A 13,262-nucleotide genomic window follows, 5' to 3' on the forward strand; every position below is an offset into this window, starting at 1 on the left:
GAACTCATGTCCTAGTTACCTCTCTGTACTCATGTAACTAGTCACCCCCTTGCTTACTCCAGTTACTTCAGACATACTGGCCTCCTTTCACTTCGTTCAGATTCATGGCAAGTCAGTCATGCTGTAGTCTCAGGGTCATTGCCCTTGAAGCTTTCATTAAGGTTCTTCCCTCTGTGACCACCCACACCTGCCCCTCAGATCAACATAGCTTGCTGCTTTACCACTGTTGGGTCTTGCTCAAATTTTTATTCAGTGAGGGCATACAGGACTTTCCTAAGTAAAATTGTATCTCACTGCCCCACCAACTACACTTCCCTATCTTACTTCCTCAGTTTATTTTTCTGCTTAGGAGAAATCAACATTTAACATTCCTTTCCATGGAAATTATGTGTGAGTTTACTGTATGCCGTCCTCCATAACAGTGTAAAGCCATAAGGGCAGGGAATTTTGTCTCTGATCACTGTTAAAACCCCTAGCACTTTGACAACTACCTGGTAGATAGTAGGTACTCAAGAAGTATTTATTAAATGAAAGAATTTTAAAGGTAGTCACTGCTATTATTTATTTCTTTGGTCATTTCTTCCTTCTTTAGTAACCATTAGAGATATTGGGCCATAACTGAATTCAAACCATAGCTAAGCCTAGTCGTCACTTCCTCAAAGACTTCTCCTCTGAGTTCTCTATGTCCATTCCTCCTGTTTTACCCACTCACAGCATTGATCTCTGTTTTGTGATTCTTTGGTTTAAGTCTTTCTTTTCCACAAGACCCGTATCAGTAGAGACCTCATTTATTTTTGCTTGCCGCTCTATTCCCAAATTTTGTACAGTGTGCTTGGCACGTAAAATGAATGCAACAATGAATGAATGATCAAAATGGGCTCTCATTCTTTTTTTTGCCTATAATAAAACTAATTTTGCACATTGTTTGTCCCTGCTGGCTGTGCTATGTTTAGTGTTTGTTTGTGGATGATAAGCTTTCCTCATTGACACTGCACTGTATGACTTAAGCTAAGCTGTGTGCTAGTAGGTATTCACAACTGTTTCTCTTTGGTTTGTATTCAGAGTAAAAGTTAGAAGAGCAATAGGTTGCTAGTTAGCAAAAATCCATTTACTATTGCTCATGTCTGTGAAAATATCCAATTAATATTATGCATTAAAATTTCACAATAAGGATGACCCTGGAGATCAGACTAGTAAGAAAAAGAATAAAGTGAAGATAGAAGCATTCTTCTTTCCAGGAATAGGAAGATTATGGCAACTGTAGTATGGCCAAGAGAAAGGAATGGTTATTTATTGGAAGGGTGTCATACCAGATTCCATTCAAAGTACTTTGCATTTATGATCCCATTTGAGCTAAGCCACATTGGCAAATGTGGAAATGTATGTGTGTGTTTTTATGTGTGCATATTTGTGGGTGTTTGAAAGTAGCAGGCTCTATCCATGTCTATGCTTTATATTAGCTATGCAAGCTTGAGCAGGTCAATTAATGCCCCTGAGCTTCTGCTTATACATACCAGCTTGGAGATCAAATAAAATAATGGATATGAACAGTCTTTGAAAATATCGAGAGCAAGTGTATGCGTGTCCATGTGTATGTGTGTGCGATGTTACAGGGGTCAAAGCAACAACCTATTCCTTTGGATACATAATAATTTTGCATGTCCCCAGGTGAAAGGTTAGACTTGGTGTAAAGTCATATTATATCATCTTATTACCCATTTACTTATTGCAACTCAGTCCAGAAAATATATTAAACATCTGTAATGTGCCGGACTCCATAAGGACATGGAGAATAAAATGAACTAAATATGATCCTGCCTCATAGAGTTCACACTTGAGAGGTGGAAGCATATGGGCATAAAAATAACTATAAAACTCATGGCAGAGTTTGCAGAATGCTATTAGTGGCATTTTACAAACAAGACACTAGGAAATCACACTCAATAATTTATTCAGTCAATACTTACTGATTTCCAACTATGGGCCAGGCACTATTCTAGAACCCAGAGAGATCACGGTGTACAAGAAAGACAAGGAGCCTGTTTTCATGGGGCTTACATTCTAGTGTGTGGAGACAGAGAACACCCTGGTAATGCCATGGATAAATAAAATAATTTCAATTAATTACTGTGTTGAAATAGAATCGGGTAATGTGATAATGAGTTCAGTTGAGGGGTGGGACAGAAGGTGGTCAGCTCTGATACCTGAGCTGAGTCTGGAACAAGAATGAAGTAGATTTTTGCGAAAAATTTATGAAGGAGATCTTCCACACTGAATGAATAGCAAGAGCTGGGATTAGGAGACAGAAATGAGCTTGCGGGGCTTTGGATCTGAAAGAAGGGATATGTAAAAGCATGCTGTGACAAGTGAGAAAGTGATATGAGATGAGGAGCGATGAGCGAGGGTGGATAGGGGCAGATGGCACATTACATTTTGGCTATGGTGAAGAATTTGGGGTCTAATCAAGGTGCCATGGGAAGCCACTGAAGGTTCTAAAAAAGAGAAGAGATAGGATTTGATTTCCATTTTAAAAGAGCAATCTGGTTGCTATGTGGCAAGTGAGGACTGCAGTGGGGAGAAAATGAATTCAGGAAAACCAGACAAGAAGCTATTTTTGTAATCCAGGTGAATGATGATGAAGGGTGACCTGTAACTAAACTAGGAGCAGTCTAGGTGGTGAGAAAGAGACAGATGCAGGATATATTTTGGAGGTAAGCCAACAGGAGTTGGAAGAAGAGGAGAAAGGTTGTTTCTAAATAAAGAATGCTTCCGTTTCTATCTTTAGTTCAAAAGCCTTTTATGTCAAACAATATAGCAGCTAATAAATTGATTCTATAAATATAGCTAATGTACATTTAAGCTAATATTAAATTTCTTTGGGTCTTCAGAGTTTTTACTGTAAAAAATAGCACAAAATAAAAATGCTTAATAAAGAAAGTTGTAAAATACAGAAAAGCAAAATTTTTAGATAAAAATATATATTATAAAATATGCTACATACATATCTAAGATGAGAATGCCTATTTTTTCCCTTAGAAATGTGATTCGATCTCGTATTTGGGGGCGGGAGGGGCATGCTGCTGTGCTGTACCAGGTTTTGCCTCTTTCTCTGCAACATATTTCAAAAACTGAAAACAATTTAGCAACGTTATCACAAATGCTAGGTGTGGACATTTATTTCATCATATATGGGAGGTGACTTCCGCCACTGGGGCAAACGGACCTGGAAATGCCGAGATGTCCCAGGCAGTCTGGAGCTGATGGAGCCCGCGTCCATCTCACCAAGACCTTAAATATAATGCAGAGTCCCTGCTGCAAATCCATTCCCATCCGTGCTTTGAGACGGAAGGAGGGAAATTGCAGCTATTTACAGCAACCACCATCTGAGCAAGGACTGAGTCATGCAGCACTTCGGGGAAGCTAGGTTGGAAACCCTTGTCAACATGCAGTCAGGTCTATGGTTAGAACTGGCCAGTGTGGGCCGTGCATCTGCGGGAGGGTCCCAGGGCCAGTTGGAATTTGTTTTTTTGTTTGCCTGTTGTTTGTTTATTTGTTTTTTAGCCATCTCTCTAAGGGCTAAGGATTCCATCGAGGTAAGGAATGGGCGGGAGTGATTCCTAAGCGGGCGCGCCCGGGAGCGCGGCTGGGAGCAGCGGGGCCGCAGCTCGGAGGTGGATCCTCCCCCTGCCCGCCCCAAGGCGACCCGGGGCTTGATGAAGTCCCGCGCAGCCCGCGAGGCTGCAGTGTGTCACGCACCAGCTCCCGGCGGCGTCCTCTTCCCCGCCGCGTGCAGTAACGGATCTCTGCGTCCTAAAAGAGAAAGATAATGCCGGGGTTAGCTTATAAATAGTTGGTTGCATGCTCTCCCTGCGAAGCATTGATTGAGGCCGCTAAGCTGACTATTGATCTAATTTTAACTTACATGTTCGCACGCACCCTCCCCGCCTCCCTGTCGCGGCTCTGTGGAGCGCGGGGCACGCTGTCTCCAGCGACCGCCAGAGGGCGGGCCACTCGTCCTCCCGCCACCCTGCCCGTCTGGCCTTTCTGTTTACGCAGACGTACAATGCCGGCCTTTATTGGGTTTGAAAAATAGGAGTTTGATTTTCCTGCACCGGGATGACCTCATCACTCATGAAAGTCGGAGGAAAGCGGGGAATCGGATGACAGGCAGCCGGGAAAATAAAGCTTGCATTTCTCCTCCTCCCACTCCACCACCTACACAGAGTACTCGGGATGTGCTTCTCATTTTAAAACCACCTTGCTGAAGCCCGGGAAGTGGGAGACGGCGGTAGGAGTGGAATGTTAAATTCTTCTTGGTACTCTGGCACTCGGTGTGCAGCGGCTTCTGTTTAGAAGGTTAATGTCACCTACTCTCTGCCTACAGAGCCTCTTGTAAGGGCGCTCTCCTGAACTGTCACTAAATGCCAGGGCAACAACATTATCTAGGAGTGACTTGACTAACATATTACTAATTATTTCTAGACATAATTCATCTTGCCAAAGTTTAAGCAATGGTCATCAGCAATTTTATACTGCTGGCTTGTAAATTTCAAATCCGCTTATGACTTCAAATTATTAAGGTAGGGAATTAAAGTCTATCATAGTTTTGCTTGCCACCTTTTGGGACCACAGCACATTAGGATGGGAATATAGGTTAAAGTAAATGAGAGGGAAAAGGAGACAGAAGACAAAGAAGGATGTCTCCCATGAAATTCTCCAGCCCTAGAACTCAGCACTTGAACAAACTTTCCTCTGGGATTCAGTGAAACATATTAATAGGAATCAATGTTTATCAGGCACTTGCTATGTCCCAGGCATTGTACTAACTGTTTTATATTTGTTACTTCATTAAATCCTCAAGACAACCTATCGGTTAGATTATATTATTATCCATATTTTAGAGTTGAAAAAAACTGAGGCAAGTTAGTTGCACAAAGTCGATTAGCTAGAAAGGGACAAAACCAAGATTCAAACCTCAGTAGAGACTGACCCAGAGCCTTGCTCCACATCATCATGTCAAGTGTCTTGACGACATGCCTACCCTTGGCAAAGTCTTAAACTCTGCATCTCTAAGCAAAGGAGGATGCGCATGAAGAGAGATGGCCACATCCAAATAAGGCCTATCTAGGCTGAAATGGAAAAGCTCTTCATAGGGAGAGCTCTTGCAAAAGTGAAAAACTTACAAAGAAATGATCATCTGCAGTGTTGCTCCTGATAATAGCTTATAGGATGGAAATAAAGTAACCAGAAGAAGGAAACTTTCATTAAGGGGCCCCCACCTGTCTATTCATTCCACAAACATTTGCATACAGTGGACTGGCCATTGTGGTGGGCACTGAAGTATCGTAATGAAGAAGACAGAAGTGTTCTATCCCCTCATAGAACCTCGTGAGAGAAAGGGGTTATAACCAAGTGAACAATCAAACACATAATTGTAATTCGTGATTACAAAGGGGCCTGGTATACTTGGAAGGAGGGAGTCAAGAAAGCCTGTCCGAGGAAATGCCATTTACACGGAGAGATACAGCATGAGTAAGGGTTAGCCGGGTCCAGGATGGGCCTGAGAATAATATGGAGAGATATGAGGAAGCCTTGAGGAGGAAATGGTGTTGGGGAATGAGTGGGAGAGGAAGGTGGAGAGCTCACGTGGGATCTGATAAACCAGAGTGAAGATTGGTGACATCATGTTAAGTGCAATGGGAATATTCCCTTAAGAGATTCAAGAATGAGAATAAAGTGATCCAGTTTGTATTTTAGAAATATTGCTTTGTTTGCAGTGGGGAGAATAGATAGGAGGTGGGGTGAGGGAGTGAGTGTGGAGAGACTTCAGGAAGTTTGTGCGCTAGCTCAGTGAGGGTTGATAAAGGTTTGGACAAGGCCTGCCATGGTGGAAATTGAGAGAAGTGGATAAGCTATTTGCAGTTTGGTGATGGATTGGACAGGATTACTGATGGATAGAGAGAGGTCAAGGATCTCTTCCAGTTTCTGGCTTGAGGCACTGGATTGAATGAGGCATCATTTACTAATGCAGATGACATGAAAAGAGGCAAGTTGGGGAACCCTTGGTTTGGGCCTTTCCTATTTGAAGAGTGAAGGCTGCTGACCATCCAGACAGAAAAGAGACTTCAAAAGTAAGGTTTGAGTGACTTATTGATATGGTCTGAAGACAGGGAAATACTGGGTAGAAGAGGGCGATTCCCCAGCAAAGGCCCCACCCTCAAGCCTGGATACCCGTGTCCCTAAATGAGGACAGGCATTCTTGGTTTTGCTCCCAAAAAGTTGCCTTTTGGCCCACCATACCACCTAATCTGTACCCATATAAACCCCAAACCCCAGGCTCCAGAGGCAGACTAGGAGATGAGGAGACACACAGATGAGCGGCAGAAAGGTGAGGCAGAGAAAGAGAGAAGAGAAGGAGCATCTGAAGGCCGAGAAGAGTTTGGCTGGGGACAGTCAGAGAGGAGTTTAGCAACTGGATGGCCAAACTCCAGGGTAAGATCATCTTCCCGTTCCCTTGCCACTTTCAGCTCCCCATCCATCCTGCTGAGAGCCACCTCTACCACTCAATAAAACCCCTGCATTCATCCTTCAAGTCTGTGTGTGACCCAATTCTTTGGGATGCCTGGGTACCAAGGGGCCAATGAGCTGGTTAACACTTAAGCCATCTGTGGATGGCAGAGCTAAAACAGCATTGTAACCCTGGGGTTGCAGGCACCCACCCCTAGACGCTGCTGTGGGGCCGGAGCCCAAAAGTGCTCGCCCCAATTCCTGCGCCTGCCTGTCTGCATGCTCCCCCTCCCATAAGGGGTTTGAGCTCGTGGAGGTCGAACAGAGAGCTGCACCCCTTGTCACACACCCTGCAAGGGGGGCCAGAGAACTCTCCCATCTCATTGTCATTTCTTTACTGAAGTGACCTATTTGTCATTGTTGTTATCATTGCCCCCACTGTCAAAAAGCTCAGCTTTAGTATTGCTATGTGTGAAGTGGAAGAAGAAAACAAGAAAGCTATGGTATATGTATTTGCTTTTTGATGTGTTTTGGATCTATGTCCTTACCCAAACCTCATGTTCAGTTGTAATCCCCAATATTGGAAATGGGGCCTGGTAGGAGGTGATGGGAGCATGGGGACAGAGTTCTCACGAATGGTTTAGCACCAGCCCCCTAGCGCTGTTCTCCTGATCCTGAGTGAGTGAGTTATTGTGAGATCTGGTTGTTTGAAAATGTGTAGCATCTCCTCCCGACGCTGGGTCCTGCTCCTACCATGTAAGGTGCCTGCTCCGGCTTTGCTGTCTACCAGGAGTACAAGCTTCCTGCGGCCTCCCCAGAAGCAGAGGCAGCACCATGCTTCCTGTACAGCCTATGGAACCATGAGCTAATTAAATCTCTTTTCTTTATAAATTACCCAGTTTCAGGTATTTCCCTATAGTAGTGCAAGAAGGGACTAATATACTTTTGTTACAAAATCTGGAGTCTGTGGCTGCCAAACTGAAAAAAACAACAAGCAGCAATTCTTTATCTGTATATCACTTGCAGGACTGGTAAGTAGCATTGTGGTTTATAGCCCTACCTATGAGGAGAATCTCAGAGAGTTAGAATTGGAAAGGATCTCATTACACTCATTAGGAAACCAAAGACACAGAGATGAAGTTATTTGTCCAGAGTCACACAGCAAGCATGTAAGTGAACAAAAGCGGGGGTCAGCGAACAGGTCTCTGGTTCTTTCTTATGCCACCCTGCCTCTCAAGGGTTAAGACTTCCTCTGTTAGACACATATGCCTTATTCATAAGGAGAGGATGCCAGGCTATTATTAAACCTGGGAATACACTTTCATTCAAACTCTGAGAAATGCAAGTGTCTGGACAATACATTCTCCCCACCATTCTGCAATTCTCCAGGACAAGAACCCCAACTTCCCTTAGCATAGCTTGGTATTTGGCTAGGCCTGAAGTCATCCAGCTTCTGGCAACAGATCGTTCTCCAGGTAGTGGGTATGGACAGATCATTTTCTTCCTCAGGTCCAGTAGGATGTGCTCTTGCCTGTGGGAGCCTGCCAGTAATAAAGGAAGGGTTGATCACCTGCTATGCATCAGACTCTTTACCTGCTGAGCTCTCCTAAGTTATCATAAAGACTGGCTGCTCCTTTTCTTCTTTCTCATTCCTTTTCTTACCTTCCATTCTTTGAAAATTTTAGAATTGGAGTGGAACTAGAAATCATTATTCTGTACTAAAGAAGCATCTCTGCTTTAGAGTTGTGGAAATGTCTGTTTCTTCTTCCTGATATGTGTAGAAATATGAGATGAAATCAGTTGTCCCAGGACTTTGACTTATTAAGAGTGGCAACATAATTAAATTTTGCCATTACCAAGGTAAATCAAGAAAGATGAAAATGGTTTAAGTGTGTTCGTCCATCACACCATTTGGAAATAAGGTTTTCTACAACTATGATTTGTGGAGGTTATGGATCTTAGATGTTAGATATGAACAGTCCTATATCCCCAAATTCATTAATTTATTTTTGTCTCTTCAAGTAGTAAATACTACTGTTCATTCATTCATGATTATTCTGAAATATTTCATTTCTAGAATTATCACCCTCTCTTTCTTCTATTACAAGGACAGTAATATTTAATGGCAGTAGTTTTTGAAAGAAGGATACATTCTGTGCTATGATTTACAGAAAAGCATCTGATGGCATTTCTCAGCAGAGATTGGCATTTATGTAACAGAAAACAGTCAAAATAGTTTTTAAATAAAAAGCTATGTAAAAACAATGGCACAGAGAGATAGTTAGGAGTCATTCCTGCATTGCAGAATTCAATCAATGGGGACTGTCCATAATTTAATAAAATTACTTAAATGCAAATAGTTGCCTCGTCATTCAGTCATAGTTCCTTTCAAAAATTCTTCCCACGTTGTCCATGGGAGGTTTAATATTTTTATTTATATTTTTCTGCATTTTAAAGGTTTCTATAATGCAACTATGTTACCTTTTTCAAGAGAAAAAAAGCAAAAACATTTTTTGAAATGTATCCCGCATTGGAAAGACCATCTCAAAATTTAGAGGATTATTGAGTAAAAGGTAGATGCTCATTTGATATTAATCCCCAGCAAAAGCCATTGGGGGCAAGATGCCTGCAAAAGCAGAGAGGGTCTGCCATATAAATCAAGCTTGTCCAACCTGCAGCCCAAGGGCCACATGTGGCCCAGGATGGCTTTGAATAGGGCCCAACACAAATTCGTAAACTTTCTTAAAACATTATGAGATTTTTTCTTGATTTTTTAAAAAGTTCATCAGCTATTGTTAGTGTTAGTGTATTTTATGTGTGGCATGAGACAATTCTTCTTCTTCCAGTGTGGTTCGAGGAAGCCAAAAGATCAGACACCCCTGAAAACCGTAGGAAGAGTTTAAGAGTTGGAAATACTATTGATGAGGCAGCCCTTAAATGGGAAAAACATGTTTGTTCTTTGGTATTGGAGAATAACACCATTCACATACCAAGATATACCAAAATGACACTGCTTTGAGTTATTTCTCCAGAAGAGGCTAGTGCTGGCCCGGAACATAGGCATTAAATTGGAAGATGTCTATTTGGGATTAGGTGTCCAGTTTCTAACTATAAAATACAATCAGTTAACGATCCTAATTAGGTTTATAGTCCTTAACCTTGACCTCATTAGCAGACAGTGGCCCTAACTGCTCACTAGCATGCAAGAACATTCTTAACATAAGGTGCAAAGATTAATGAAGAAAAAGGACAATTTAACACTGTAAGAGACCTTTCCCAATCAGTCAATGGGCAAGGGATGGCAATTTCTTTCTGGAGATTGTAAGCAGATGAATTTTTAAGAACAACTCTCTAAATAAGCAAACAGAAGCATTTTTTTTTCTGCTTTTCATGCTGCTTATCTGGCCTTGGCAAGCTGTTCATTGAAGGGAAAACATTTCTTTAACAACAAAGATTTTAGGAGATTCCATTCTTTTCATGGCCATCTTGATACCCTTTGACATGCTGAAACATAAACACAGAAACATGATGCTTTCGTCCTCTCTCCCTACTGGGCACACACAGCTTTTTTGTTTGTTTGTTTTGTTTTGCTGTTGTTGTTGTTGGTAGGAAACTAAATCTGGCTTCCTGATGCTAATCAAGGAAAGAAGACTGGGAATGAAAATGTCTAATTTTTTTTTCAGTTGCATTGAGGCAGAAACACCTTTTCCTACTCTTCAGTTGTTTTAATTGTTTCCTCCCCTTTTATTCCTTCCATTTGGAGTTGTAGTTCCCCATGCTTTTCCTGCAGAGACCCACATATATTCATGTGCCACCCACTCCCCGGGTGCAGAGGCAGGATGGGCTGCAGGCTGGTAACACTCCTCCACAACCTTGCAGAGGCTTCACCCACTTCTCTCCTACTCTGAGAGCACATGGAAATGTGTGGGAGTGAGGTGACCTTAGGCAAGGATAATCTCACATTCACTCCAATTTACATGGAAAATGCTCCATTTGCAAACTTCAGAACTTAATTACTTATGACAAATTACTTGTGGCAAACTCTACAACTGGGGCAGTATGTGACAGCGCTGTACTCGGGAATTAGAACTGTAATATAGTCCCATTTTCATGACAGAGTGTGGGACAGGGTCTATAGAATTTTGCCACAGGGGGCCCCAAGACCATCCAACCACAGGATTTCATATTCAGAGCAGAAGTGTCTTTGTCAGTGGTGAGTCGGTGTTTAGTCTGTATAACAGAAAGACCTTAATTCTTTAAGATCTGATGCAAATTAAAGAATCACCATGTACTGAAATACTGAAACAATCCAGATAAGAATGATACATATTAATACTGAAAAGCTACATTGGTCAAGGCACTTACCCTTTTGGTAACTCAGTTTCCTCTTCTTTAAAATGACAAGGATAATAGTACTTACATCACAGGACTCTTAATACCTGTAAAGTACTTTGAATGCTACTTGCCATACAGTAAAGTTCTCCTTAAAGGTTAACTCCATTATTATTACTCTCATTACACTGACATGGCCATTTTTGTAGCTAAACTGAGGATAAAAAACATTGCTAGTGTTGCTAATTTTAAGTTCTAAACTCACCCTAATTACAACATAATAATGAAAGAAAGATGGATATATGAGCATCCTTCAGCCAGTTCAATTTATTGTTGAGTCAGAATGAGATACAGATAAATAGAAAATTAGCCTTTAAAATTATTTCTAGTGGAAGTGTAAATCGACACAAATCTTCTATGGGGTGTTAAGAGCCTTAAAATACAAATACCCCATGCACCAGCAATTCCTTAACTGTGAATTTATCTTATGGGCACAATCAGAGATGTGTGAAAAGATACATGTGTAAGATTCTTCATCAAACTTATTTATAATACGGAAAAAGTGGAACAGCCTCAATGTTTAACAATAAGCTACCATTTAAATAAAACACGTACATTCATGTGGTAGATGCTGCACAGACATTAAAAACCATGTTGTAGAAGACTATATATTGACATGGACAAATGTTCACGATATATAACCCAGTGAAAATAGCAGGTTGCAAAAGAGTGTATCATAACAATCCTATTTGAATGTAAGTGTAACAGTTGGACTGAAGTAGATCCATGCAAATTTTTTTTAATGAAGCTTGCTATATTCTCAAAACTTCTTTGAACCTTCAAATCTACCCAGAGCATATGTCTTATTTTTTGCCCTATTTTTGTTTAAATCTTAGTCTAGTCCACTGATTTTTGTAATCTATTCTTGTTTAAGTCTTAGGATTTCTCTGTTGACAATTCTGTCAAAATTCAATATCATTAGCTGTCCTTACTCATAGGTACAAGCTTTCTCTCCCTGAACTAACACCGTCTATCCCAGCTTCACCGACTCCAACCCCAGCGGGGAGGAGAGAGAACTCCTCTTCTTGTGCCTGGGAGCAGCAGCCTCAGTAGTAGGAGGTGCCTGTGTCCTGATCTGGTGGCACTTTGTTCCGTTGCTGTAGCTGTATGCATGGTTTCCTGAGGCCATGTTCAGCTTCATGCCAGCTCCTTCATAGGACTCTTTTGCCCTAGAGGGGCAGCTATGTGTCCCTTCGGCCCCCACTCAGGTTGCTGAACACCTGTGATCTCTCTACAAAGCTCTATGCTTCCAGTAGACATCGGGGTCCTCTTCTGTGCCTTCTGAAAATCGCAGAGAACAGGGGAAGGTATGTCCACTTTCTCCTTCCTCCTTCCTCTTCCAGGCACAGTAAAGGATCTCTTCAAGCCCCACTGGCATACATTATGCCATCAAGCCTTCTACCTTCTGAAATTGCATGGAGCAGGAACCTTCACTCTGAAAGAGACACATGTCAAACCGCTCCCTTACTTTCTGGGGTGGTGGTGGGAGGAGTGGGATGGCATGGGATGGTGGAAGGACCATGGAGCAGAGAAAGACAATTTGTCATCCCTGAAGGATCCCAGAGAGCCATCCTCAGAATCCCTTCAAATACTCCCTCTATTTTTTTAAACAAATCAACTATATTAAATTGTATTACATAAGATGAAATGCACCATTATAAATGTACAGTTTGATGAGCATTAACAAATGCATACACTTATGTAAGCACCACAATCAAGATATAGAACATTTTTATCTGTCCACGAAGTCCCCTCTTACTCTTGTCAAGTCAATACCGGCTCTCCTGTCCTATGCACCACTGGTCTTCTTTCTGTCCCTTGAAATATAGTGCACACTTGCTAGCATTGCAAGTAAGTAGTATAACACAGCATGTACGTTCTTGCGTGTGGCTAAGCATGATGTAGCTGAGATTTTATCATGATGTTGCTGTAGTTACATTTCATTGTTAAGTTGGGTCCCATTATATGGATATGTGACAATTTGTTTATCCATTCACTGATTGATGGATATTTGGGTTATTTTTCTGAGGGAGGGCCCTAAACATCTATGTACAAGTCTTTATTTATGTGGATTTGTGCTTTAATTTCTCTTGGGTAAATACCCAAGATTGGAGTGACTGGGTCATATGATAGTGTATATATAACTTTATGAAACTGCCAAACTGTTTTCCAAAGTAGTTACTTGTACTATTTTTTATCCCTATTGGAAGTGTATAAAAATTCCAGTTCCTCCACATCCTTGCCAACACTTGTTTTTGTCAGTCTTTGTAATTTTAGTCTAGTGGGTGTATAGTAAATCTCATTATGGTTTTAATTTCATTTCCCTGATGACTAATTACGTAGAGCATCCTTTAAGGTGCTTA

The 13,262-nt window shown here is 41.5% G+C and overlaps 1 protein-coding gene across 1 annotated transcript; it reads right to left on the reverse strand.

Annotated features, from left to right (window-relative positions):
• Positions 1-2,780: 2,780 nt before the first annotated feature.
• On the reverse strand, positions 2,781-8,176 carry LOC101179207. The gene is made up of 3 exons (XM_004091734.1): positions 8,170-8,176; positions 7,879-8,048; positions 2,781-3,810 (listed from the first exon to the last, which is right to left on the reverse strand). Exons 1-3 carry the CDS (start codon positions 8,174-8,176, stop codon positions 3,577-3,579), a joined length of 411 nt encoding a protein of 136 aa, XP_004091782.1. The 3' UTR covers positions 2,781-3,576.
• Positions 8,177-13,262: the final 5,086 nt, after the last annotated feature.

The sequence above is a fragment of the Nomascus leucogenys genome, chromosome 21 (assembly GCF_006542625.1).
Source record: "Nomascus leucogenys isolate Asia chromosome 21, Asia_NLE_v1, whole genome shotgun sequence".
In the NCBI taxonomy this organism is placed as follows: domain Eukaryota; kingdom Metazoa; phylum Chordata; class Mammalia; order Primates; family Hylobatidae; genus Nomascus; species Nomascus leucogenys.

Coding starts and splice junctions, on each gene's coding strand:
- LOC101179207 (XM_004091734.1), bottom strand. Junction 3,811..7,878: donor TCCTGGAGAATTGCAGAATG/GTGGGGAGAATG, acceptor TTTCTCTTTTAG/GACGCAGAGATCCGTTACTG.